This window comes from Pyrus communis, chromosome 15 (assembly GCF_041283825.1).
Source record: "Pyrus communis isolate YQ-2024b chromosome 15, ASM4128382v1, whole genome shotgun sequence".
Taxonomy (NCBI): domain Eukaryota; kingdom Viridiplantae; phylum Streptophyta; class Magnoliopsida; order Rosales; family Rosaceae; genus Pyrus; species Pyrus communis.
The window spans coordinates 41446656-41471391 of record NC_142579.1 but is presented as its reverse complement, the minus strand read 5'-3'; the positions used below and the strand labels follow the sequence as shown (position 1 = coordinate 41471391).

At 39.0% G+C, this 24736-nt stretch overlaps 5 protein-coding genes and 1 non-coding gene across 11 annotated transcripts; 1 reads left to right on the top strand and 5 right to left on the bottom strand.

The window, feature by feature from the left end:
- Positions 1-474: 474 nt before the first annotated feature.
- On the bottom strand, positions 475-8195 carry LOC137732942 (protein ESSENTIAL FOR POTEXVIRUS ACCUMULATION 1). Its single transcript, XM_068472179.2, has 10 exons — positions 8040-8195; positions 7338-7426; positions 6232-7155; positions 6039-6150; positions 5754-5945; positions 4660-5424; positions 1908-4518; positions 1548-1735; positions 1408-1467; positions 475-1132 (listed from the first exon to the last, which is right to left on the bottom strand). Exons 1-10 carry the CDS (start codon positions 8107-8109, stop codon positions 762-764), a joined length of 5382 nt encoding a protein of 1793 aa, XP_068328280.1. The 5' UTR covers positions 8110-8195; the 3' UTR covers positions 475-761.
- Positions 8196-9903: 1708 nt separating this feature from the next.
- DUT1 (DUTP-PYROPHOSPHATASE-LIKE 1) lies at positions 9904-10830 on the top strand. Its single transcript, XM_068473609.2, has 3 exons — positions 9904-10163; positions 10242-10333; positions 10438-10830. The coding sequence occupies exons 1-3, from the start codon at positions 9976-9978 to the stop codon at positions 10680-10682; spliced, it is 525 nt and encodes a 174-aa protein (XP_068329710.1). The 5' UTR covers positions 9904-9975; the 3' UTR covers positions 10683-10830.
- A 75-nt stretch (positions 10831-10905) lies between these two features.
- Positions 10906-17539, bottom strand: LOC137734311 (glucose-6-phosphate isomerase, cytosolic 2B). 4 transcript variants are annotated; one of them, XM_088687023.1, is made up of 24 exons: positions 17383-17539; positions 16417-16503; positions 16255-16331; positions 16054-16135; positions 15914-15961; positions 15612-15767; positions 15436-15532; positions 15246-15288; positions 14564-14631; positions 14372-14456; positions 14184-14232; positions 13843-13915; positions 13704-13764; positions 13274-13340; positions 13120-13176; positions 12981-13034; positions 12769-12897; positions 12532-12595; positions 12368-12441; positions 12079-12132; positions 11937-12005; positions 11554-11643; positions 11248-11451; positions 10906-11141 (listed from the first exon to the last, which is right to left on the bottom strand). In XM_088687023.1, the coding sequence occupies exons 2-23, from the start codon at positions 16465-16467 to the stop codon at positions 11263-11265; spliced, it is 1737 nt and encodes a 578-aa protein (XP_088543149.1). In that variant the 5' UTR covers positions 16468-16503; positions 17383-17539; the 3' UTR covers positions 10906-11141; positions 11248-11262. The 4 variants fall into 4 exon arrangements, with proteins under 4 accessions (XP_088543149.1, XP_068329704.1, XP_088543150.1 ...); XM_068473603.2 differs by having other exon boundaries at positions 10906-11208; positions 11344-11451; XM_088687024.1 differs by lacking the exon at positions 17383-17539 and adding an exon at positions 16602-17373 and having other exon boundaries at positions 10906-11208; positions 11344-11451.
- Positions 17540-17644: 105 nt separating this feature from the next.
- Positions 17645-17716, bottom strand: TRNAE-UUC (transfer RNA glutamic acid (anticodon UUC)). The gene has a single exon. It is a non-coding gene; the product is annotated as a tRNA-Glu (tRNA).
- A 179-nt stretch (positions 17717-17895) lies between these two features.
- On the bottom strand, positions 17896-20399 carry LOC137726537 (protein LIKE COV 1-like). 2 transcript variants are annotated; one of them, XM_088686389.1, is made up of 7 exons: positions 20111-20399; positions 19740-19792; positions 19211-19320; positions 18743-18910; positions 18437-18661; positions 18211-18335; positions 17896-18109 (listed from the first exon to the last, which is right to left on the bottom strand). In XM_088686389.1, the coding sequence occupies exons 1-6, from the start codon at positions 20255-20257 to the stop codon at positions 18229-18231; spliced, it is 810 nt and encodes a 269-aa protein (XP_088542515.1). In that variant the 5' UTR covers positions 20258-20399; the 3' UTR covers positions 17896-18109; positions 18211-18228. The 2 variants fall into 2 exon arrangements, with proteins under 2 accessions (XP_088542515.1, XP_068321606.1); XM_068465505.2 differs by having other exon boundaries at positions 17896-18112; positions 20111-20397.
- A 381-nt stretch (positions 20400-20780) lies between these two features.
- LOC137746859 (glucan endo-1,3-beta-D-glucosidase-like) lies at positions 20781-23149 on the bottom strand. 2 transcript variants are annotated; one of them, XM_068486879.2, is made up of 5 exons: positions 22995-23148; positions 22236-22900; positions 21720-22043; positions 21143-21452; positions 20781-21072 (listed from the first exon to the last, which is right to left on the bottom strand). In XM_068486879.2, exons 1-5 carry the CDS (start codon positions 23050-23052, stop codon positions 21035-21037), a joined length of 1395 nt encoding a protein of 464 aa, XP_068342980.2. In that variant the 5' UTR covers positions 23053-23148; the 3' UTR covers positions 20781-21034. The 2 variants fall into 2 exon arrangements, with proteins under 2 accessions (XP_068342980.2, XP_088541420.1); XM_088685294.1 differs by lacking the exon at positions 20781-21072 and having other exon boundaries at positions 21081-21452; positions 22995-23149.
- Between the last annotated feature and the right edge of the window lie 1587 nt (positions 23150-24736).

Sequence of the window (24736 nt, the reverse complement as noted above, 5' to 3'; positions counted from 1 at the left end):
TATAATTATCATAAACCTAAAACGATAACTATAATTCTATTTGTGATTTAAATTTTAGTTATTTTTCCAAATTTCCTCCACAGTTTTGGCAAAAAATATTTTTTAGTCTTACAATAACTATTTCGTTAGAAAATTATTATAAGGCCTCATCCGATTTTCGACACAAACATTCCACATTGGTTTAGAAAAGGGCACCTTGAGTTTGATTCGTACCACATTATTATTACAATGTCGTAAGCTTGTTATTTATTGCATAAGTATTACTCATGAGTTCAATGTATATATCAAACTCAAAAATAAAAATCACTCCCATATCACACAAACTTTCCGGCCTACTGTAAAAATGTATTTCCTATATTATTCGTACAACTCAATTTTCCGGCTGAGTTAAAAAAAATTTCCTCGAATAAGCAAGTAGAAATAGAAATCGGCGGTGGAGTTGCAATTCAAATTAATCAAATTGAAAATTGAACGAAAAAAACAGAAACTCGAGTACGTCGATTGAAGAATAAATATAAATCTCCCGCAGGATCTCAAAAAGCGACGAGATTAAAAACATGACTATAATTTAAGGTTACACAAAATCGCTCGAGCAGAAAAATTAGCACTGCTGCTGTCGGCTGGCTGGCACTTACTACTAAAAGTCTACCACTACTACTACATCATTAGAAGAAGAAGAAGAAGAAGAAGAAATGACAGTCCAAAAGCCAAAATACCTATTTACAACTGCCTCTTCTCACCTTCAAACTCCATCATCCTCCCTAATCTTCCAGTGTCTGGATCTCACCCATCATGATGCGGTTACTCACGACATTAAATCCCAAGACTGCCGGACTAACCTTCTTTCCTTTCTTCCCCTTCTTCTTGCCAACCCCTTTGGAGGACGCGCCTTGGTCCACATCCCCAACATCTGCACCGTACGAATTCACATCTCTACCGCTCAACCCAGCGACCCTTTGGTCATTCCCTTTTTGAAACGCAATTTCAAGGACATCAGCAGGTAGCAACTCCTTGTAGTTGAGAAATTTGTCAATGAATTCGTGATCGGGATCATACGACCCTAGGTTCTCTTTCAGAAGCAACTCAGCCTCCGATTTGGATTGCTTCAGGCAAAACTCAAGGAAACTCGTATCTGGAAAGAAAAATATATGACAAAGCCAAGAATAAGACTTTGAAAGGACGTATTCTTCTGAACAAATTCTTGCAAATCTTATAATTCTCAGATCAGTAATCCAATTATGAAACTGAATATCACGACAAGGAATGGAGTTGGACCAACACAATGACTACTATCAATTCACCCTTTTAAACTACGAAGAAAGCAAAATCATTATAGCAAAAACACCTGGTTCTATGGATTTTGCCCACTATTTAATTATATTATGCAGGTCAGAAGGTCAAAAATACCTTTCGTGCCAATAAGCCTAATGCACTCGTTCTTGCACCAATCCCGGAAGCCCATGGCCTCTGCAAAGGAAAATAAAACAACGTAAGTAGGTGACAAGAAATATTTCTGACAGAAAATCAACAGTACCACGACTGCTTACCTGATTGCTTGGTCATGGCATCTCTTTTTGCTTTCATAGATGTCTGAGACGGTGAGGATGAAAGTAATCGCTCAGTTGCTTTTCCACCCACTGATTTCTGCCCGCCTAATGAACCAGCTGAAGTTCCTTTAACAGGAGTAATTTTCACTCCCCGACTGCCCTGGCTTGCAAGATGAGGAAAATCTGCCCTGCTCACAGAAAAACAAACAAAAACACAAGCTCCAGGTCAAACTTGGTCAAATTAGTTCCTTACGAATGCAAAAGATGTGAGCCAACCCCATGTATATGCATTCCGACAATATAATTAAGTGAGGCTCATAAAGCTTTTATATAATATAAACCAAAGAAGTAATATCATACTGCTTATTTTCTTGCTTTGCTTGATCAATTGGGCCCCAGAATAAGTCATCTTCTACTTTATTTCTCGACTGAGAAGCATGGGAATTAGTCGCAATGGGAGATGCAGCCTCAGATGGAGATGATGCTGAAAGTGACCATGATGGAGCACTACTGCGGGTGACTTGAGGTGGCTGTGATTTCTGAGGAGTTGGAATCTGATTTTGGTGCTGAGCAGCAGCAACCCTCTTCTCCTGCTCCTTTTGGATATCTCTTAAAGATGTGGGTTTAGAAATCTTCCCAGAGTCCGTAGACCATGCTGGAGAAGGAGCAGGGTTAGCTGTTTCTCCTTTCCAAAGAACAAAATCTCCCAATGAAGGCCCTGATGGAATTGCAGGCAATACTTCATCTTCCTGATGTACAGAACGGGAGCTTTTGACTTTCTCAGTGGGGCTTGAACTAACAGGCACATCTACAGCTGTGACTGATACTGAGGTCTTGGTTCCAACACCCTTTGATTTTGCTGACCTTTTGCGACTTTTTTTGGTGTCTTTTGCCTCAATAAAGTTATCGTCATCTACAGATTCTGGACGGGTGGGCATAATTTGTGAAGGATGCTGAGTTGATACACCATTAGGAATTTCAAAATCTCTTTCACTAGACTTGGCCAAAACCTCCTCTGCTAATAAATCATGCAGCGGGCTCTTCTTGCTCTTTGAGATTTGAGAAGTTTTGGGCTTCCCAACATTTAAGTCATGAATACCTGCATCTACCGGAGTTTCAGTAGATATTTTTGGTTCTGAATTGACTACAACCCCGGCCCAAGGAGTTGACAAACTGGGGGAGTTGATGATGACCTCAGGTATAATCACTTCTGTCCGTGCCTTCCTCTGTTCTTCCTGTTGAATTTCTAGCAACGATTTCGCCTTAAAACCAGGAGCAGGTTTCCAACCTCGCTGCCAAATCTGTGTTTCAGTACTTTGCCCAGAAACAGACTCAACTAACTTAGAATCACCCCTGAATTCATTAGGTTCCTTATCACCTCCAGAAACTTTTACAGGTTCTAGATTTTCACCTTGTCGGGATTCCACAGCCTCTGCTGTAACAATTACAGACTTACTGCCTCGGTTGCCTCTAGTCTCCAATTTTGTGTCGCTAACAACAGGCTTTTCAGCTTCAGACAGCGCATTGGATGCTCCTTTTGCTTGATCACCAGAAGACTGTGCCTTGGCAGATTTTTGCTTCTTGGACTTCTTCTCAGAAGTCTTTCTTTGCCCTCTTACTTCAACATTCTTTGCTTCAACTATTGTAGGAGCCTCATCATTGCATTTTTCCCTTTCAATCTGCTGTTCTTCAATTTGATTGCCTGATTGAACATTCACATCCTTAATATGCTCATGTACATCTTTCTCGAAAGCTCCCAATGATGGCAAAGAATCTGCAACACCCTGAGAAATTGAAACCCCAGCAGATCCGTCAGCTATGAAAGTGTTTTCAGCTGCCCGTTCCAGGGTTTTCACAAGAAGGAAGTCAGATCCAGGTATGTCCCGTGCAAGGGACACCTCTCTAGATTTGATCATCACATCAAGCAAAGGTGAGCTCTCAACACTTGTTGACATTGGCAATGACTCCTGCTGAATAGAAATTGGTGCTGCCATATTAACATCCAGACTACTTTGATGAGTAATATTCTCAAGCACTTGATGAGGTAACACTGAGGATGCTCCCTCACTAACATTATGACTAATATCTTGGGTACCTTGGGGAGGCAAAGTCATATAACTACTAGTGAGTTCATTTTGCGTATTGGGAACTTGCACATTTGTACCAACTGGAAACATTTCTTGTGATGACTGAAGCCGGGAAGGATCTATCCCTTTCAGCACCGCAGAAGCCTGCATCTGTCCAAAAGATGGCTCAGTAAAATGCTGTCGAGCTTGATGCTCTGACATAACCTGGGAAAGCAGCTGCTGTTGTTGCCTTAACAAACTTTGCTCCTCCTCCTGTTTCTGTTGCTGCTGCTTCAGCAACAAGAGCTTATCCAACAATGTCATTTGTTGTGTTGGAACAGGCGCTTGGGAATGTAACTGCAATAAATACTGCTGTTGCAACATGCCCAACACTTGTGGATCTTGTAATAAACCAGAAGAAAGTAATTTCTCTTGCGTTGAAATACTTGAACCATCCATAGCTTGGGAAAGTAAAGATTGTTGATTCTGAGGATGCAGCCTCTGCTGTTGGAATCCAAGAGGGACCTGGGGAGGAAAGTTAATCTGGAGTGGGGCTTGGGGAGGAAAATTACTCTGGAGTGGGTCTGAGCCACCTTGGACAGGAAAAGTTGACCGACCAGCAGCACCATTATGTATGCCCGATGATGACCGGTCAGTTAATCCTTGAAGGATGGACATGATGTCAGAGCTTTGGGTATGAGGAGGCTGACTAGGACTTTCTGCCACTGAAGAGAGGAGGTTTGCATCTGGGACAATCTCCGACTTAGGTATCACAGATGAAGCATCTCTCCCAGGCCAATATTGATGAGGATTGGGAAAAGACCTCTGTCGTTCAAGAACCATTCTCTTGGCGAACAGATTATCTAATCCAGTATGAAGATTGTTTTCCATAAATCCTTGTAAACCTAATAACAAAACATATAGATCAAAGTCACAAGAAAGCAGCATGTGATATGCAGAACAAATGAAAATAAAGTACGAATAGAGCTTCAGAAAGTACGAAAACATTATACTCAAAATGTAAAAGATACGTCAATATCACCAACCTTCCGTAAAAGGAAACTTCTGAAGTGGTGAGCCACTCGGATTACCAGACATTAGTGACTCCAGAAACCTATTCTCAGCTTCTGCTGTTGAACCCTGTTTATTCCTTGGATCATTTATTGCCATCTCTGCCTCACTTATGCCAGCTTGCATCATCCCAACATTACTAAAGTTTGGCCTTCTTGATGTATCTGCAACCTCCGGTTTAGGTGCAGTAAATCCAGGTGGTGGTCTAGCTTTAGCTCGTAAATGAGGCATAATATCACCAAGTGCCAAAAATGGTGTATCATTTGAAGCACCTGCTATGCGAACTAGCAAATCTATGCCAAAATATCCAGCCTCAAACCAGCCAATAATGTCAGCCCCAGAAAAAGGACCTTGAATTATTCCTTGAGGATCTTTATAATAAAGCTGAAGATCCTCTGGAGAAAGCTGCTGAGGTTTTCTCAATTCTTGTTCCCTATCTAGAATTCCAGATGGCTGCCTCCTTATAACTGGATCGTCACTGGTTTTCCATCTTGCCTCATCCCTACTTTCCCATTCGTTATTAAGATCTTTCGGTCTTAGTGACCAGCCCATATCAGGAGTTCTTGACTTGATATCACCGGGAATCTCTTTCCAATCATGCAAGACTGTATGTGCACGCTCTTGTGATGGAGCTCTCCATGGAGAGCCAGAGTGAGCAGTAATACCTCCCTGCATGCTCAAATCTGCACCAACAGGTACCTCCTCAACCCTTCTGAAGGGACCACTGTCTCCTCTAAAAGCTGCAAACAGAAAGTAAATTGAGTAAATTTAAACAGGGAGACCCATCTCACGTCAGTAACATGTCTGAAAAAGGCCAGTGCCAGTTTCCTTGTTTTTTTTCTTTTTCTGAAACATAATCTCAAGAAAGAATGTAAAATTCTATATCAAGAATCAAGTAAACCAGTTGCTCATGGGCACTGAACAAGAGGTTAACATTTTCCTTTCCATTCAAAAGACTACGTGAATTTAAACTATCTGGCCCAAACTTTTCCAGCCCACCCTAGTAACCTTTACCAATATGCATACTGATGTTGTTTCAACATCCTTTTCATGTTGTACATCAATATACCTTCCCCTCTGAAATTGCTCTGTGAGTATGTTTTCTGCTCCTGCGTTGTTTCTGCTTTTAGGCTGGATCCATGATGGAGCACCTGCCTTTCATAAGAAAAGCCCTCTGAATAAATAGGAAGACCACCTTTTGAACTAGCAATGCTTTCATCTTTACAGTCACTAAGTGCGAGGGGTATATCTTCTCTACTGCCTGCTCAAACAAGACAGTTCCAATACAAATCAATTCCGACATGAAAAGAATCATGCATGTATAGTTTTAAAATACCGTGAGCCAGTAAACTACCAAGCTTTGGTCTTCTTGACTGTGTAAAATCATTTGGGTTCCTTCCATCTTTAGAAGTCTGGGGTGCACCACTACTTACTATATCTCCTTTGTCAATTCCCTTCAAAAGAACCTGCACAAACAAAAAAATATTCAACTGCACTGATGAAAGTATCAGAAGTAATCACAAAATAATACAATGAATCTGCATTACCATTTCCTCAGAATTCGGTGCACAAAGCGCCAGAGGCTCCAATGGTTCATCCACCGTAAGAGAACCCATTTCTATAAACCCGTCAACTAGTTTTTGATATGATTTCATATCAGCCTTCCTGTATACATCAATCAGCTTTGTCCTACTATACCTTAATGGATAAGGCTCTCCATGTTCACTTTCAACTTTGTCCAATACAGTTCCTATAGACTGAGGAATAGCAGGACTGCTGTTCATAAAGCCTCCACCAGAGCTACTCCTTCCATGACCAACAGAAAAGGTGGGAGGTGCATTTTCCCCACGCCCCCAATTAGATGAATATATAGGAGCATTCTTGTTTGTTGATAGAGTCTGGTTATGAGAAGGATCTCCCCTTCCTCGGGCTTGGGATGAATTTGATCTCCAAGGCCGGTAGTGATCCCCATCCTTCTCATCCCTTACATAATTTCCAACATGAGACAAACCCTTATCAAGATGCATGCTAGCATCTCTACCAGAGTCTGCCCACTTGTCACGCAAACCTTCTGCCTCCTTGTCATCAGGCCCCCAACGCGTGTTCCATTTGCTCTCTCGCCGTTGTTCATAATTGGATTCCTTGTTACTTGAGTCAGTCCACCGCTCAGGTGGGGCACGACGTGCTTCTCCAAAGTGCTTTGCAGATGAATTTTCCATCCGTCGATCCATCCTGCGAGTGTCACCAATTTCCTTATCCCCATCCCTCCAATGATCTTTGCGTCCTGAGAAGTTGGTGTCTCTTTCTTCATCACGCCAGCGTTCACGACGACCACCAGCTTCCATATCCATCAAGGATGGCCTGAAAACATCCTTCTTCTTCAGGGTATCGTGAATTTCATCACCATTACCTGATGATTTCATGGTATCCAAGCGACTGCCAAAGGATGGATTTGGGCTGGGAAGTTTTTCCTGCATTTATTTTTAAGAAATAAATAACAGAGAAACTCTGAAGCAATATTCCAAACTTATTTTGATAACTAAGATAGAGGTGCATGCTAACTGGAACAAATGTAACAAAATTTTCTTCTGAAACTAAGCAGCAATTGAGGTAAGCAGATTAATATACAATCATGAAAGCGATGATAACACACCTCGGTTAACATTCCCTGCTTACTCTCCCCGGGCTTAGGCAGAAGCCATTGCGGTGAAAGGGGAATAGGATTCTCAGAACCTTGTCCACCTGTGTACTCCAGAAATAAACACAATTTAGAATTATGTGAAAATTATCAAACAAATCCAACTAGAATCACAGTTATTCGATGAAGCACCATTATTACGAAAAAATAAAAAAAGAAGGGGAAAACCTAAACCACCAAAACAGGATCGAATTAAAAACATGAATTGAGAAAAAAATTTGTCAGAACTTGAACTTTGATAAAGTTTATGATGCAAAATACTACTACAACGGTCAAGCATGGAAATTCTTATGGTGAACCAAATTACGATATTCCTGGAGCATCATCATTAAATTCATAATATTATTTCTTCCAACCAATAAACGGGAAAATGTAAAATTAATTGCATTTACCAAGATTAATCAAAACCCTAGGCATAAAATATTTATCAAAACCCTAACTACGGAATATTTATCAAAACCCTAACTACGGAATATTTATCAAAACCCTAAAATCAGCCATGTAAAACAACAGCCACAATACGAACGACAAAGAAAACGAAAAATGTGCGAACTTTATCAGAACCACCGCAAAAGTCTAGGGTTTTGGTAGAAAAACGGAGGTTGGAGGCGGAATGCGAAAATCGAAGACGGCAAAGGAGGTCGAGAGAGAAAATACCTTTGGAGATCTGGGGCGGAGTGGTGACGGAGAGCTGGTTGCGGGAGGCGGAGCTGGAGAGGTCGGCCATGGATGATCAGTTGAAGTTGCAGAGAGCGAGCGAGCCAAAGAAAGCTTTTTGCGCTTTGAGAGTGAGGCAAGACGGAGAGAAGGAGAAGGGTGGGAAATAAGGGCAACAAAAAAGAAGGGAGATAAATGTGATAGGGGTAATTTAGGGATTTTGACCAACCGGCTCACGTTAGCAAATCAGCGATTAGTTGTACCACACATCACCCTCCTAACATTTTTTTACTTTTTCACATCTTATTCACGAATGTCTGAGTAAACCAACCGTTTTTATAAACACAAGTACGAAAATGTAAAAACGTCTGAGTAAATCAACCTCAAAACATTGTCGATACAATAAAAGAAAATGTAAAAGAAAAAACACAAGTACGAAAGTAAGATCTCAACTAAACTACGTGAACAACTATTATAAGGTGATTTAGTGTTGGTTTGTTATGTTGTGCTTTAAAAAAAAAAAACTGTTTATGTTATGCTGTGAGAATAAACTCATTTTTGCTGTTTCACGTTTTCAGCTTTTTTTTACCAAAAACTATGAAAATAAGTTATTTTTAAGTGTTTACCAAACACCTTTTTTGAGCTCAGCTTTTTTTAATACCCATTTTTTATAAAAACACATCAGTACCAAATCAGTACTTAATGGTTGAAATCGAATTTCAAACTTGTATACTACATAGCTAGTTTTAAGTTCGATTTTTTCTGCTGATGAAACACAGTGGTAATTATAAAAGACTGTGAAATCCCTCAGTAAAACTTTTTGACTTCAATACGATATTTTCGTTATCACGTATAATGGATGCATGTAGCTTACTGTGTCGTAAGCCGTGCATGTTAATAGAAGGTCAAACAATTTTAGTTTCGAATCTTTATGCACTTGAGTTGTAAAAGATATAATACTAATCAGATTGTGGTATAAGTGGGATGTCAAAGTAGGGGAGTGGTTGGAGTATAAAGCTCGATTCTTACCAATCAAGTGAGATGTCAAAAAGTTATTAGCTATTAATTTAATGATACTTTTATTCTCGATTCAATTTCTTTCTTTCCTATTTATGAAATTGTATTGTTAAGGGTTTTATTTTCACAAGTTTTTTTTACATTTAAAAAAGGATTCATTGGTGGCTTCATCACGACAACCTACTCTTTCAGAAGCCGAAAACACTCATAGAAATATTTCAAAAACTTTAATTTGGTAAATCTTTTCAAAAGCTTTCATACTTGGGATTCTTAGAAAAAGCTTATTACCAAGATGGAAAAATCGTAGTGACCATAAAGCGTTTTTAGTGAAAATATTTTTAAAACCAATCTTTAGTAAAAATGTAAGTAAATCCTGGAAAAATACTTAAAGTGTTTTCTGGAAGAAGCACATAACTGGTGCTTCTTGCAGAAAGCACTTCGAGTGCTTTTAGAACACAAATTTTTTTTTTAACTGCACCTTCAGTCATTTTAAAAGTACATCTAAATAAGTATTAAATAAACTTGATCACTTCCAGACCAACTTGGGCCGGTCTTTTAAGTGAATTAAAACTGACTGGGCTGATGATCTTTCTTTCCACACTATTGGGCTCAGATTCCTCTACATTTTAAAGATCGGCCGAAGGGAAGCCCTAAAATTCAGAAGTGATGAATTGCTAAAGGCGAGCGTGGGAGGGAGGGAGGATGGACACAGCATTTATACGAGTCTGCGCACAACACGTGTAATTCCTTCCGAAGCAACGGAAAAATGGCGGGAAAAATTTGGCGCCATTGCGCGGGAAACGCCATTGTTCGCGACTCTCTCTATTTAAACGAACCCCGTCCTCCCATTTGCCCCCCAAATCTGGTTTTTGGTAAATACGCAACACATCGCCGCCGCTTTCTCCCGCAAGCTCTCAGAATGCCCCAGCAAGACGCGCAGAACGGAAGCCATGAAGTCAAAGAGCCGAGTCCCAAGATCGCCAAGCTTCACGAGAATGGCGACATTTCTGGAAACGCCACCCCATTTTTCCGGGTGAAGAAGCTCACTGAAAAGGCGGTTTTGCCGGCCAGAGGTTCCCCACTCTCTGCAGGCTATGATCTCTCAAGGTGAACCCCAAAGCCCCTAAGTTTGTACTCTATTTTTACTTGAACAATCATCGGAATTTGATGTGGGTTTTTGTGTAGCGCGACGGAGACGAAAGTTCCGGCCAGAGGAAAAGCCCTGGTCCCAACCGATCTGAGCATTGCCGTCCCTGAAGGAACCTATGCCCGAATTGGTATAAATCCGAATCCACAAATTTCCTGCTCAATTTCGATAAATTTTGATCTCTTGGCATACAGAATTTAAATGGGTTTTCTGTATTGTCTGTTGGGTGTGTAGCGCCACGATCGGGGCTGGCATGGAAGCACTCGATCGACGTCGGAGCTGGTGTCATCGATGCAGATTACAGAGGTCCCGTTGGGGTGGTGCTGTTCAACTTTTCTGATGTTGATTTTGAGATCAAGGAGGGTGACAGGATTGCACAGCTGATCATTGAGAAGATCATCACCCCTGATGTTGTGGACGTTGAGGATTTGGATTCCACGTTCAGAGGTGCCGGAGGGTTTGGGTCTACCGGAGTTTAGAACCCTCCCCTTCCCCTAGCCACTCTACTGGTGGGATCTGGGACTTCGGGAACAATGTAGTTAGGTAGTTTTGTTGAAGTTGTTGGTGACCGGTCTACTCCCACAAATATTTTCAGTCAATGAATTGAGTAACTGGTTTTATTTTGTCCGTTTAATTTGCTTCAGTTTGAGGACCAAACACGGAAGATGACTGAAAATAGAAAAGATTCAATACGCGATTCCGTGATTGCAAAATTGCTAGAGATATATTATATGCATCTATTTTTTCGGACAGCATTTCTTGGAACCCAGAAGCGTATCAATTCGACTACAATTATGATCAATGTAAGGTATTAGAAAATTGCAAGCAAAACTGGTACCGCAGTATGCCGTATTGATTGTAGTTGATATACATGAGGTTAAAATTTATTCGTTCAGCTGATTTCAAAGTAGATTAACTCCGTCAAAAGGCAACTATATCTGTGGCAAAAGGCAACTATATCTGTGGCAAAAGTGTCGGAAGGTCAGCAGGAATATCTTTACTTGCCTGTCATGAAAGAAAGTAATTTAGTTTCATGATACTTACATTCCAAACCGGATCTCAAACAGTCCAACAGGAGACAAATCTCCCGAGAACCTTCGGCTGATCTACAATTCCAAATGAAAAACTTGATTTGCATACCTCCAAGTATTTTGTTAACAACGTTGCGGTACTGTAGTTGAAGCCCTCGATAGGTTGCCCTTTTGTACGAGATGCATTGAGTTGCTTTCTAACTTGACTAGCCAATGACTGCTCACAACACAAAATGTCTTAAAAAATATGGAGCAAGCGCACAGAAAACTCATCCTTAAATGGAGAAGCGGGTTGATGAAAGTTAATGCAATTCTGTACCTTTCCCAATTCTACTCCCCACTGGTCAAAAGAATTGATTCCCCATACAAAACCTTCAACTGCAATTCTGTGTTCATAAATTGCCAACAACTGGATGCAGGCAAGTTGATATTAGAATGCCAAAGCAGTACAGACTATAAAATTCCGACAAAAATAAGGTTATACTTCATATAGACAACTTCCAGTAGAAAACAAGCACGGAGACCAAACATGCAGGCCTTGAATGTTATCTTATAGAATTGACAAGTTTGCAAATATGTGGTGAATGCCAACTTATCAAGCAATAAACTGTTTGCGTTTGAATGTGCAGAAAACCTAACAAGTCGAAAAACTATAGGATGACTAGAGCACATAACAAAAGGTCGAAAATGGAAACAAATAACCTGCCCGATGTTGTAAGCATTAAGTGATGGAAGCAGAAGGCTGAGAGAAGGCCGATTTCCAGTGAAAGTCTGTGAGAGATGTGTAATAATTAGCAACACTTATTTACCTATAAGCCAATGACTAAAGCTGAAAGGAGCTCACCTTATGAGTGATAAGATGCTCTGGAACATTCTCTTTCTTCAGCTGTTCCGGGTGCTACAAGAAAATTGATTTTGGTTAGAAACATCGTAGACCATGTTTATGTGCTGCTATTACTAGAGAGAAAATTGCAAGTTTATTTGCTAATCTTGGTTTTATCATCTTTTTCTGCTTTATCCTTTTTAGCATCATAGTGCAAACTCATTTTCCTTGAAAGAATAATGACATAAGTTTAGTTTATGTAGCTAAGAAATAATAAAAAGATCAACCAGGGAGTCGGCATAAATCATACCTTTCCATAGGCAAGGGCATCGGGCTGTGCAAAAAAGTTAGACATGAGCTCATCATGATTACTCACCACTTCACCTGTAGCAATCCACTGACTAAACATTAATACAAACTTTGAAAAATACACTTACAGCTAAAATCTTTTCAGAAGAGTTTTAAATTATGTACCTTTCAGGTAAACAGGTTGCTGACTCTTCACAACACCAATAAAGTCACAAGGAATAACACGGCCCTGATCATTCAGGAAGAAAAACGTTAGCAACCATACACGCACGACATAAATAAAAGTATCAAATTAATCATCTCAAGGTCAGTAATGTGCTTGACGTTCCTTCACATGTGACTAGAAAACTGAAGGTTTTGTAAATCATTTTTCATGCTAACCTAATTGAAAGTTGAGATCACCTGGTGAATTAGTTGGTAAAAGCTGTGCTGACCATTTGTTCCAGGTTCACCAAAGTCTATTTCACCAGTCTCAAAGGGAAGTATTACACCATCAATTGATACACCCTTGCCGTTACTTTCCATGCTAACCTAAATTGAAGAAGAAATTCGAAGATATAAATTAAAGGTCCAGTTAACAAAAAATTGCAGATAGAGGGCAGGGGTGAACTTGCCTGTTGAATGTGTGGAGCAAGCTTCTCCAGTGCTTGGGAGTAAGGTAAGATAGCCTAGGGATAAGTAGCAACAAGTAAAAACACAAAACTCATTGATGCTTACAAATATGAAATCTGGAAAGGATAAAATAATACTCACTCTTGCAGGGTATCCAAGAAATGATACATTCCATATGCTCAACAGACCTAAAAGAACCTAAAGCAAGGATGAAACGTTAGATAACACATCACCAATTATATTACAAGGCAATCATTCTACAATAATTATGACAATACAAACTTTGGGTACTCACAGGTATATTTTTCTCAAATGGTGTTGAGTAGAAGTGTTGATCAATGCTTGAAGCTCCCTTTAAGAACCTTTGATTAGGAAATATAACATCCAAGTTAGTATATACAAAGATCATTTACCAACTAGTGAATTAAACATAGAATTCAGTACTTTATTTTGGCATGCAGTTTCAGAAATCTCACATATAAAAAATGTTTATCAAGTACATACATTTACTGGAGAAAGCAACGACCTTTTTTTGTTTTGTTCAATAGAGCAGTAAAAGTTTTAGTTTCTCTATATTAACTACATTTCCATTGAATCCTGGATAGAAAAATAGAATAGACAATTAAATCCTAATCTGCAGCCTCATGGAGGGAGAAATCAAATCCAGGCATCACAAACTTCAAAAATGACTCATATATAATTGAAACAAACTACAAGTGGCTTACTTCTCAACAACTGAGAACCCATACTGAAGAGATAAGGGCAACACTCCAACAGCACTACAAACTGCAACCAACAATTCAAAAATACTAATTAAACATCAAGGTAGCTGCAAATATCTATATGAGAAGGCAAACAACTTACCACTATATCGGCCACCAACCCAGTCCCAAAATGCAAAAGCATTTCTTGGGTCAATTCCAAATTTCTCTACAAGCTGAAACAGAAAAAGATAAAGATAAACACGTGGATATTGACCTTAAAATTTCATCGTGGGTTTTCACTAGAGCACCTAAATCTGCCAAGTATTCATCTCAAAATATAACCACAGTCCTAATGGTCTTAATAAATTGCATCAGCAATGAAACCAAAAAGAAAAACTTAGAAATTTATTACGAAAAATGAATAATGACTATAGTTAATTAAAATATATGATAATCTGAGTGTTCAATCAGCCAAATGCAAATGAACAATGGAAACTATACCGTAAGATTAGTGCTGACTGCAACCATATGCTTTGCAACTGCAGCAGGCCTGAAATTATTACATTCAACCATGAGATAGAGAGAGAGATTAACTGAGTCCAAATTCAATCATCAAATAATAAACAAATCTCGAATCCCAAACAACTATTAGACCCATATATCCAAGAAGAGTTAGCAAATGCACTAACCCGAGTGAAGATGAAATCCATTCCCTAAGGGTTCGAGCATTCAACATAGTTTCAGCTGTTGTAAAAGTCTTTGAAACTACCACAACTGCAAATATCAAAAGAATATGAACAATAAGAAACCCCGCATAAAGCTTAGATCACTACTTCACTACAAAAGTCAATACTTGGCATATAAATAAGCTCAATGCTTACCAAGGGTAGTTTCTGGGTTGAACCCTGCAATATTTCTTGCAACATCAATAGGATCAACATTTGCAAGACTACACACAAAAGAAAACAAAGTATTAGATTGACAAAATAAAGTATCATATGGATAATATTATTGAACTGTTGTGTATTGAAAAAATGATTAATAATCATAAAGTGATTCAACCATATCAGAATACTCTTAGACCACAATCATAGATCTTCTGATAAATATATGTACACACAAAAAATATGTACGATTGAATACAGGCTATGTTTCTTCAACCAACACAACTACAAAGCAAACCCACAGAAAAAAGATCGTTTTCCAAAAGAAAAACAAAGAAAATTTGAAAACCAAAACCATGCCATATCTTAAAATCCAATGTCCAGTATCAAATACAGAACACTTCTCTCAATGTTTTTAACATTTGCATCCCTCCTTCAAGAAAAATACCACTGTAATAAACTCATAAACTCATGAACACAGATTATCTCATTGTCACAATCAGTCGGCCCTAAAAAGGAGTTGGAAGAAAGCTAACCTGCAACCTTTGACAACATTAGGGGGGATATCACTTAAAAAGCCTCACACAATGAATTCTTACCATCACATCTTACTGGTTCTAATTCATTAATATAGAAAACTGAAAATTAATAAATAAAAGTTCAGTGCAAAAGTACTTACAAATGCAGCTGCCTTCCCTTTGCTGCTTCCATAGCCTCTGGATCTGTAGATGGAATCAAACTAATGAACACTTGCTAAAATTTGTTCTGAAGCAAGTTTAACCATTTTCACAAGGAAAACCCACAGTACAATGTACAAAGAGAAGAAAATATGAATAGAGATGTAGATCGATGAAATGTTTCAGGGTGACCTGTTTGAAGAGCTGTGTGCACAAATAGAGGACCTAAGAAGCTGCCACCAATACCAACCGCAATAACATCCTTCAATGCTTTTCCTGTGGCTCCAACCTACCAGAATTGCCAATCACTTCAGAATTCAAGCAATATGGACCTAAAAAGGATAGCAAAAATTTTTTTAGTTGATTACCCAAGATCCACTTCGAATACTCTCTGAGAACTTTTGGATCTTGTCCAGAACTTCCCAAACATCCGGGACCACATTTTTCCCATCACACTGTATAGCTGCATTCCTTGGAGCACGAAGAGCTACATGAAGCACCGATCTATTTTCTGTGCTGTTTATCTGAGGCACCATCCAGAAAACAAAAATTCAGAAGAATCGTAGACTATTGGTTTGAGAAATTTGCTGGTCTCTTCCATAAACCCTATAAAGCTTCAAAAGAAGTTTTCAAATAGTACTCCACCAAAGGAAGATAAACATGAGCTTACATGCTCTCCACCAAACATTCGATTAATCTTCTCTTTGAGGGATGCAGCCTGCATTGTGGAATACAAAGCATTAACGAAAAAACAATATATTCACCCAACCCCTCCCAAAGAAGGGGAATTTAGGAATGATCCAACCCCACCTCCGCCAACTTGAGGAGCTTCTGCAAGGTTTCAACTGTGGCACACTGCCGCGAGTAGTCCAACAGGAGCCCATCAAACTCACTGTAAGAGTAAATGCACACATTATCAAGTTCCAATATCCATAGTACCATACAAAACAAGGATTATATAAAATTGAATTAAGATTAAAAGCTTTCATAAGTTCCGATATATGAACATACACCGTCATTGCCTGGGACCGCTTGACATCGTTCAGCAAGTTGCGCAAATGGGTCTTCTTTATGTCTTCAACGTGAGCCTGAACAACAAAAAATTACCTATAATTAACACAAAATCAGAATGCTTTCAACTCCCCATTCGCAAAGAGGTATCATCTCGATTACCTTCAAATCCTTCCACGGCTGAGCATCAGAGATCAGAACAGACGAAGCCATTTCAGATTATGCTGAAACACTTCTCAACCAAATTCCCTGCATTGAAGAATTGTGTTATTTTTCGACCAAAATTAAATAAATTTTCATACTTTTACCAAAAAAAAAGCTGAAAATTTTGACTCGCTCTCACGTACTGCCTGGAGCAGAAAATTTGCAGCAAATATTCTATCTTTCTCCTAGCGTTTCCCGGGAAGCAAACAGAAAATACAATCAAATTGCCATTCTTTTCGCTTTTTATTTTCACCTGATCCTTTTTCTGCTAACGATATTCAAAATTGAATGCCTTCTTTTGCCGACTGGGTATCATCTAAGATTGCGACAGCCCGTCGTACTCAATAATTACCCAAAGTTTCGATAAATAAAGCTGGCGTGAGAGATACGCGAATAAAAATTCGGATCAAATCCGAATGAAAATACAGAAATTGAGCAAATTGGCATTTCTCGGGAACCAAACAGGAAAAAGAAAAATCAAATTGGCACTGATTCTGCTTTTTTAAGCCGATCCTTTTTCTGCTATCAGAGTACACAAAATCGACTACAGAATTTCACTGACGTCGAACTCAATGCTTTACACAGAACAAACATTCCATCTTTTCCTAGCGTTTCTCGGGAACCAAACAGAAAATATGATCAAATTCGCAATTTTTTCCCGGCTTTTTTACCTGAATTTTTGTTATAACTAACAAATTACAAATCGACTGTAAAATAATACTGAATTGTGTATCCCCTGTGATTGCAACAGCACATCCCCATCAACAATTGACCAAAAATTCGATAAATAAAGCTGGCGTGAAAGAAAAGCGAAAAAAATTGCGATCGAATCCGACTGGAAATAAAAAAATTGATAGAACAAAATTAAAAAAAAAAAAAAAAAAAAAACTTTAAAAGTTAATAAGAAATGGAGATGATGTCTACCTGGTGGAGCCTCGAGAAGGAGAAATTCTTGGTGCAGAAGAAGATAGATTTGTAGATTGGCAGAAGGTTTGGAAGTACGCTAAAAGGAAAGAGAGAAGCTTCGGGCTCCATGTCCATGTCCATGTGTCACCGGGCCTACTCGGTGAATCGGTGACTCGGTCACGTGAAAGCCGAAACTGTGGTTGTTTTTTCGGATGGATCGGACACGTGGCAAAGTACGATTGCATAGAAAACAGGGAAAAAAATGCAAAAATGAAAAAAGTTCCGTTGCCGGGAATCGAACCCGGGTCTCCTGGGTGAAAGCCAGATATCCTAACCGCTGGACGACAACGGATTTGTTGTTTGCCTCTCCTCGCTAAACATATTTATTAGAATATGAAAGAGAAGCTTTTGCTTCCACTGCTTACCTTTTCACACCTTTTGTTATGAGTTATTTTTATTTTTCACAACTTTTACCACATGAAAATCGTGCCTTTATAAAATGGGAACAATTATCTCAAATGGACTAAGATAAAAAGAAACATTTATAAATTAAAATTCATCATAAATGGTATTTAAAAAGATGTATATTTCCATTGTATACATGTTTATAGTTTTGTTTCTAAAGGGGTTTTTCACTACATTTCGGAGTTCTGCTATGGTGTACTTCCCTCCATTCCCGATCCGATCCGGCCGCGTTTGAGCCTCTAAACTTCCTCTGCAAAACTTTGTTTGAGTTTGACAACTTCTGCTGCAAAATGAAACATAAGTTCTTACTATCATTCCATCAATCCAAAGACCGCAAAAAGATTAAAAAAAAAGGCAAAGAAGTGCATTCTCATCTCTCACCATTGTAGAAACGTATCATCATACTTTTGGCTCTTCAAAGTGGGGAACTCTTCTGGGTGTAAGAACTTGTGCATCCACCGTAGTTAAAAGTTGCGGTATTGACAGACCTCCTGAGATGACAATTTCTGCAGCGAACGAAAACCAAATGAAAACAGCTATGAGAAGGCGAGATACATAATTAGATAGTACATTACGTTGCAAATATTTCTGTACGAAAAAGTCATACCAATCCCCTCTCCAACTGACAGATTTGGTCTCAGAATATCCTTGGGACTGATCAGAAAAATGTCTCCCAGATAAAGATGGTTAGTAGGTACATAAACGCAGCATAGCTCTTCTGCTACGTTTCTTTGATCAAGAACAACTGTTGAAGTGATAAACCCTAATGCATACTCCCCGATTCTTGGATGCCTTATGATCGCCACTTCCTTGAAGGCGTTTATGCTCTGATCTGCAAAGTGATGTAAAATGAGTGGAAAATTCTGGAACATGGAAACTTAGACTACGATTTATTGTATGGTTTGCAATGTACCTGGTGATATTGCTGTGCTAATTTGCTTTGATGCAGCATAGATATAGCTTATAAGTGGCATTTTCGTAATAAACCACTCCCATAGAGTAAGAACAGAAGTTCCCAACCACGACTGCATGAAAACGCCGACTAAGAAGATGAAGGCGAGGGAGGTGGCAAATCCAAGACCTGCATATTGACATCAACATTGTACATGTTTTGCTTCGTAAACTAGGCCCCGAAAAATGAATGAAACAGCCTTCCACTTAACACATTGCAGATCCTATGGGAGTTCATCGGGGTAGGAGTTAAGGCTTTTGCTTTGCACAGAAGATTGATTACATCTTCAAAGTTTATGCCTACTTACCCATGTCGACTAACCCACGCAAGTCACGCTAAAACTCGAATGATGACGAGTTTGTAACACAAACTTGAATTCTTCGACTCTTTGGAGATAAATTTACAAGATAGAGAAGCAATTCTGCTTACCGAAAATATTGATTCCTAGGTGGTTGTAGATTGGGGAGAATAAACCATCAACAAATTTAATGAAAGCCCATGTGATGTAGAACGTAATAGCTATTGGAAGAAGAATGACACTGCAAAGAAAAAAACAAATCATGAAACATATCACAAAAAATGTCGATTTTGACAGTAATTTGTATACATTTCAAGAGAATCTATGAATCAATTTGCTTTGAAATATTAAATTTTAGTAAATTACCACTTAACTAATATTTGAGTTTGTAGATACGGGTTAAGTAAGTTGGTTAGGGCAGAGTGCCCACCCTAGCACTTAAGTTCAAATTCCCCCTCCGTAAATTAGAGTATTTACTTGATGCCAAGTACCAACAAAGCGTTCATTTTCATAATATGTGAAATTGTGAATGTTAACCCATCATTTAATTGGGATTAAGCGACTAGGGATCGTTGTGGCAGGTACCCGGAGTAAGTCCCGCAGAGCAACTAAACAGTGTTGACTAAGAATTAAGAGGGATTAGAAGACGTAATATGTTACCATCCTGTCATAAACTTCTTTGAAGCCCAGCTCCGAATAACTTTCGAAAGTGCCTATACAAAAGAACAAGCAAAGAATTTAATTTCATGCAACTTTCTGAGAAAATATTTGATCTAACGTCACTAGACAAGTAACAAAACAAGGATATGAACAACGAGATCACACTATTTTCAAGTTATGTTAGAATGTAAGCGTCGAACCTAAAACCAATTTGCGAATGTGACATACTAGACTTTCATCGTTCGATATGAAAACAGATCAACCATAACTACCAAAATCTATCTTCACATTTCATCCGTATTCATATGATTATGCAATATTTATAGACCTAATTGGGAAAGGCAAGAAGGAAAATGAAATTGGACGAAAACCTCGCGGCCGGTTTGATGATGGGAATGGGAGGTGGTGGGAGGTGGGGAGTTTGGTGGGGAGGAGGATTTGGAATCTCCTCCGTTTTCCGAAACGGCAGCGACTGGGATGAGGAGCTCGAGATCCCTTTCTCTCCCTCTCGTCGCCATTGTTGTTGCTTTGCGTCTGCGTCTGCGTCTCTGCCTCCCTTTGTTTTTCAGGAATGCTCGGAAGTCGGACCACTAACTGAAAATCAAATTTAACCAATCATAGCTTCCTCAGCTGTTGTTACTTATATTTCCCGGGTTGAACCGGGTCCAAATAAACAAGCCCATCACGTTTATATATTATAGTCTTAACATTTTTTTACTTCTTATGGGATGAATTGAAGGATGTGAGATAGGCTTTGATGTTATAGATAAGAAGAAACTATAAGACATTGGTGAAAGGGAGATGTTGAATCCAAGGAGTACGTAGGATTATTAATAGTTGTCGGCGGTGGTCATCGGACTCATTTGAAAGTTCTTTTAAAATGACTGAAAGTGCTTTTGAGTTTCAAAAGCACTGTCATCAGAAAAACGTTTCCAGTCATTTTAAAAGAACTTCTCAACGAGTTGCCATACCATAAATATAACATGTATATTAACATAACTCGTTAAAATCACAACGATACATAATGTGAATAGGAATAAGTTGATAAAAAATTAAAATCAGACACGTAATCACAAAAATACATAATACGTCGAGGTACAAATTTAAGTACACCAAACCATGACATAAAACTCTTCAGCTGTCTCATAGAATAAGTAATAATCACTTGCCAAAATGTACAAAACATTTCTTCACAAAGAATCCTAAATCCTAAGCAAACATACATATTCAGGAGGCAGATTAACTGATATCCCTCCGTATACATTTCTGAGTCTTCCCAGGTTCCGTCATACATCTTAATTACTCCCACCTGGGTAGTTGCAGCTATCATAGCCTACGCAACACAGAAGGGTACAAAGTTTAATAAATGAAAAGAAGAAAAAAGATCAAGATTAAAAACTTACTAGGGTTGTTGGATGTGAGTGTGGCGGTTTGCGAGAAATCGCAGTTCCAAGGTTCTCTGCCAGCGGTTTGATATAGGAGATTCATGGCGTAAGTAGCATGGGATTTTACTGTGTTCGGTTCAAAACAAGACCCTCCGGGTTGAATTGGAGTGCAATCAAAACCATGTCCACAAACATAATCTATATTAGCCTGTAACTGAGAGTCTGATACGCCGGCCTTGGGCACACAATATGATCCTTTCTTTGGCTTTGGCCCCGATGGATTCATTGGCGTGGGGGGCGTGGATGGTGTGGTGGGCGTGGTAGGGGTCTGAAGCAAAATAAATCAAGTTAAATTTAAACACTGCAACAAAAAACATTTAGAACATGTCAGTCCCTTTGTAACTTGTTACTCGTCGGCTTTGGAATGCAGTAGCTGATACTATAATCAATTTCGATTGGCCCTAGCTAAAGTCCGTCAGGGTTTGTAGTACAACTAAAGGTCGACATGTTTGAAGGTAATCGACAACCGGTTGGATCAGCATATCAAAATTACCATAAAATCACAAATTGATGATGGCGATATCATGATTTTTACCTGGCTGCTCTTAGAGAGACCAACATCATAAGTCATGGTGAGGTCAGGCTTGAAGAGACCAAATGCTCTCTCAGACCCAGGGCCAGGCTTCAAGTTCTCATCGTAGAGTGCAAAGAGGTAAGTGTCCACAGACTTTCCCGGCATCAATGGCGTCTCAACCATTGATCGAAGGTGCGCAATCAGGTTTCCGTTATAAGCTTTCGCGTTCTGGACACTTGGACCAACCTCATTGTCGTCCCCTTTGTACGGCCACCCGGTCTCCGCCACCACAATTTCCACCCCCTTGAAGCCTATAGAGTCCAATGCCGATCTTATTGCATCCACCTATACAGAAATGGGCGGTAACATTTTTGAGTTCGTTAGCCACGTTAACTAGAGCAAATGAGCTCTCATGCATTCGAATTTTTAGCACTGAAGCGTATATTGATTTAAAGTTGAATATCGTTCGTAAAAAGAAACAAACGGAATGAATAAATAACGGTCTTGGACCGGACAAGACCGGTGGAGATAATTTACCTGAGCATCGAACATGTTCATGTAATTAATCTTTGTGTTGGAGTCGAACCGCCCATTATTTGGCTGAAATAGGCAAAAAGCCAATGTCTCGGGTCTCGGGTCACTCCGGTACGCGAAATACGGGTACGGGTTGATAGCGAAAGGCGAACCGGTGGCGTTATTAAACCCAAGCAACGCCTTCATGACGTCACCAAAACCGGGATCGAACCTTGCGGAGGACGGCGGCTCGGAATGCTTGAGCACCGCCATGGAGTGTACGGTGGAGACCTTGATTTGCCCGCCAAGAGACAAGGAATTGAGGGCGTCTTGAACATTCTTAATCGCCGGGACCAGCTGAGAAATCAGGCCCTGGTCGCCGTAAGTCAAGACCTCGTTGCCGACGGTGATGAGGATGATGTTGCTCGCCGGGTAGAAAGGGGACACGTTGGCTCCAACCCAACTCTTGGCGAAACTCGGGTCGGATGCGAGACCAGGGATGTCGCCGTTCGATGCTCCGATGACGATACCCAAGCCGGTGTTCGCCAGGGCTTTGATTATGGCTGGGTCGGACCCGTAAAGCCGAACCTTCTGGATTGAAGTTGACTGGAGCAGCTTCGCGGTGGACGACGGTGGCGGTAGGTTGTCGGCAACTTGGCCATAGTTTACCCCGATAAATGATTGGCAATCTGCATTAAAAAAACAGAGCAATTAAATTATGGGGTTTATTTCTTTTGAAAAATATATTAGAATTCAATCAATCAACATTTTTTACGAGCTTACTTGCGAGGTTAATGGATAAAACGAAAAGTGCTACTGTATGAAGAAATGTAATCGCCATGGCTGAAGACAGAGTGCTCTGTTTCTGTGAAGGTGAAAAGAATGGAGGGAGAAAATTAATAGAAGGTAGGAAATTGCAAGACTTGGGGGCAAAATCGTAAAGTGACGTTTCGGTAGGCTTCGACTTCACAAAAGCAAACATTTTTTTCAGTAACATGGAAGAAGGAAAAAAAAAACCAATAAAGAACAATTAGTCTAGTTCTAGCCACTTCAGCGCAGTTATCGAAAAGAATTTGGCAAGCTCTTGAAAATTCATCTCATCTTTTAAATTCAGTTGGGTGAGTCAGCTCCAAAACTATGTTCTATGAACATGCTACGAATTACAAATCTAGTTCTCTATGATCAAGCTTCTGCACTCCAAATCATAACACTTCATAACGATGTTTCGACATAAATATTCTATTAAATATATATTTATTGCTAAACAAATCGTAAAACTGCTTCCAAATTCCTTAAAAATTTTAACTTAATGCTCAGAAAAAAATATTTTGCGAAAATAAAAAATTTGCATTTTTTTCAAAACACATGGGTGTTAAAGGGCTCGACTCATGCAAAACAAGGCTCGCTTCGTGCACGCCAAAACGCGTGCGGGCTCCATGGACAGAAAAATGAGGGGGCTTCGGGCACCCAAAATGCTGCGGACACTCACATGCAGAACAAGGTGAACCCAGACGCACAAGACGAGGTAGGCTCCACGTACGCAAAACGAGGTGAACTTCCTGGTACTCAGAAAATGAGTTGGGCTTCATGCATGGAAAAATATATTTTGTAGAACATAAATATGATAGTTTGTAATAGTGGTAAGAGAAATAAAAGAAAAATGCACAAAAATGATTCAAATATTTGAAGGTGCTAGAAAGTCGAAAAGTCATGCTCGACTTTCTGGCACCCTAAGAATTTGAATCATTTTTGTACAATTTTGTTAATTTTTCTTTTATTTTTCTTATCATCACAACCAACGATCATATTCATATTCTTCAAGATATATTTTTTCAAGCAAAATCTATTATAATTCGTATTTGAACACTTGTAATCAATGATTTAAAACCTAAATTTAAAGATAATTGAACCTTTTTTTTTTTTTTTTGGGTTAAATTTTCTTTTATCTAAATCTACAGTATATATAAATATAACCATTTTTGTCAACCTAAAGAGGATGAAAGACTGTTTAACAAAACAAATTTTTGTTATTTTTTGTTTAAATCTCGTCTACATGTGATTTTAACGTCTTTAATTTTTTTTTTAAATTAAAAAAATATATCTAAATATATATTTTAACATTTCTATATTTTTAACTTTTTTTTTTTTTACTGAGAAAGAGCATCTTAGCACATATGTAATGACAACAACAAACATTGATTTTTTATAATCAGTCAAAAGAACAACAAAATCTAAACCCAAAACCATTTTATCTCATTAGAAGAAGAACGGAAGAAAAAAAAGCACTTTTGTTAATCTACGGTCTACCAAAATCAATATCAGCCACATTACACAAAGCGAAATTTTCTTCCTTACTAAGAAAGAAGCACTTCGTTTTAGAAAGTGACGACATTTCTAGCTTAAAAGAACTTTGAGCAACATAAATGAAGCAAGGCATTTGCCAAATAAAGCACTGTGAGAAAAAGTGCTTCTCATATATTAGTAGAATATTAATTTGGTCACTTGAGGAGCAACAAACGCACAAA

Coding starts and splice junctions, on each gene's coding strand:
- LOC137732942 (XM_068472179.2), bottom strand. CDS start 8,109: ATGGCCGACCTCTCCAGCTCCGCCTCCCGCAACCAGCTCTCCGTCACC. Junction 6,151..6,231: donor CACCGAATTCTGAGGAAATG/GTAATGCAGATT, acceptor TTGTTTGTGCAG/GTTCTTTTGAAGGGAATTGA. Junction 4,519..4,659: donor GAAGTTTCCTTTTACGGAAG/GTTGGTGATATT, acceptor TTTTGTTATTAG/GTTTACAAGGATTTATGGAA.
- LOC137734311 (XM_088687023.1), bottom strand. CDS start 16,467: ATGGCTTCGTCTGTTCTGATCTCTGATGCTCAGCCGTGGAAGGATTTG. Junction 14,233..14,371: donor TGGATTTCATCTTCACTCGG/GTTAGTGCATTT, acceptor TAATAATTTCAG/GCCTGCTGCAGTTGCAAAGC. Junction 13,765..13,842: donor GGTTGGTGGCCGATATAGTG/GTAAGTTGTTTG, acceptor TGTTGGTTGCAG/TTTGTAGTGCTGTTGGAGTG.
- DUT1 (XM_068473609.2), top strand. CDS start 9,976: ATGCCCCAGCAAGACGCGCAGAACGGAAGCCATGAAGTCAAAGAGCCG. Junction 10,164..10,241: donor GCAGGCTATGATCTCTCAAG/GTGAACCCCAAA, acceptor GTTTTTGTGTAG/CGCGACGGAGACGAAAGTTC. Junction 10,334..10,437: donor AGGAACCTATGCCCGAATTG/GTATAAATCCGA, acceptor TTGGGTGTGTAG/CGCCACGATCGGGGCTGGCA.
- LOC137746859 (XM_088685294.1), bottom strand. CDS start 23,052: ATGGCGATTACATTTCTTCATACAGTAGCACTTTTCGTTTTATCCATT. Junction 22,044..22,235: donor TGAACATGTTCGATGCTCAG/GTAAATTATCTC, acceptor ATTTCTGTATAG/GTGGATGCAATAAGATCGGC. Junction 21,453..21,719: donor GTCTCTCTAAGAGCAGCCAG/GTAAAAATCATG, acceptor ATTTTGCTTCAG/ACCCCTACCACGCCCACCAC.
- LOC137726537 (XM_088686389.1), bottom strand. CDS start 20,257: ATGGCGACGAGAGGGAGAGAAAGGGATCTCGAGCTCCTCATCCCAGTC. Junction 19,793..20,110: donor ATCATCAAACCGGCCGCGAG/GTTTTCGTCCAA, acceptor TCTTTTGTATAG/GCACTTTCGAAAGTTATTCG. Junction 19,321..19,739: donor AAGAAGTTTATGACAGGATG/GTAACATATTAC, acceptor TTTTCTTTGCAG/TGTCATTCTTCTTCCAATAG.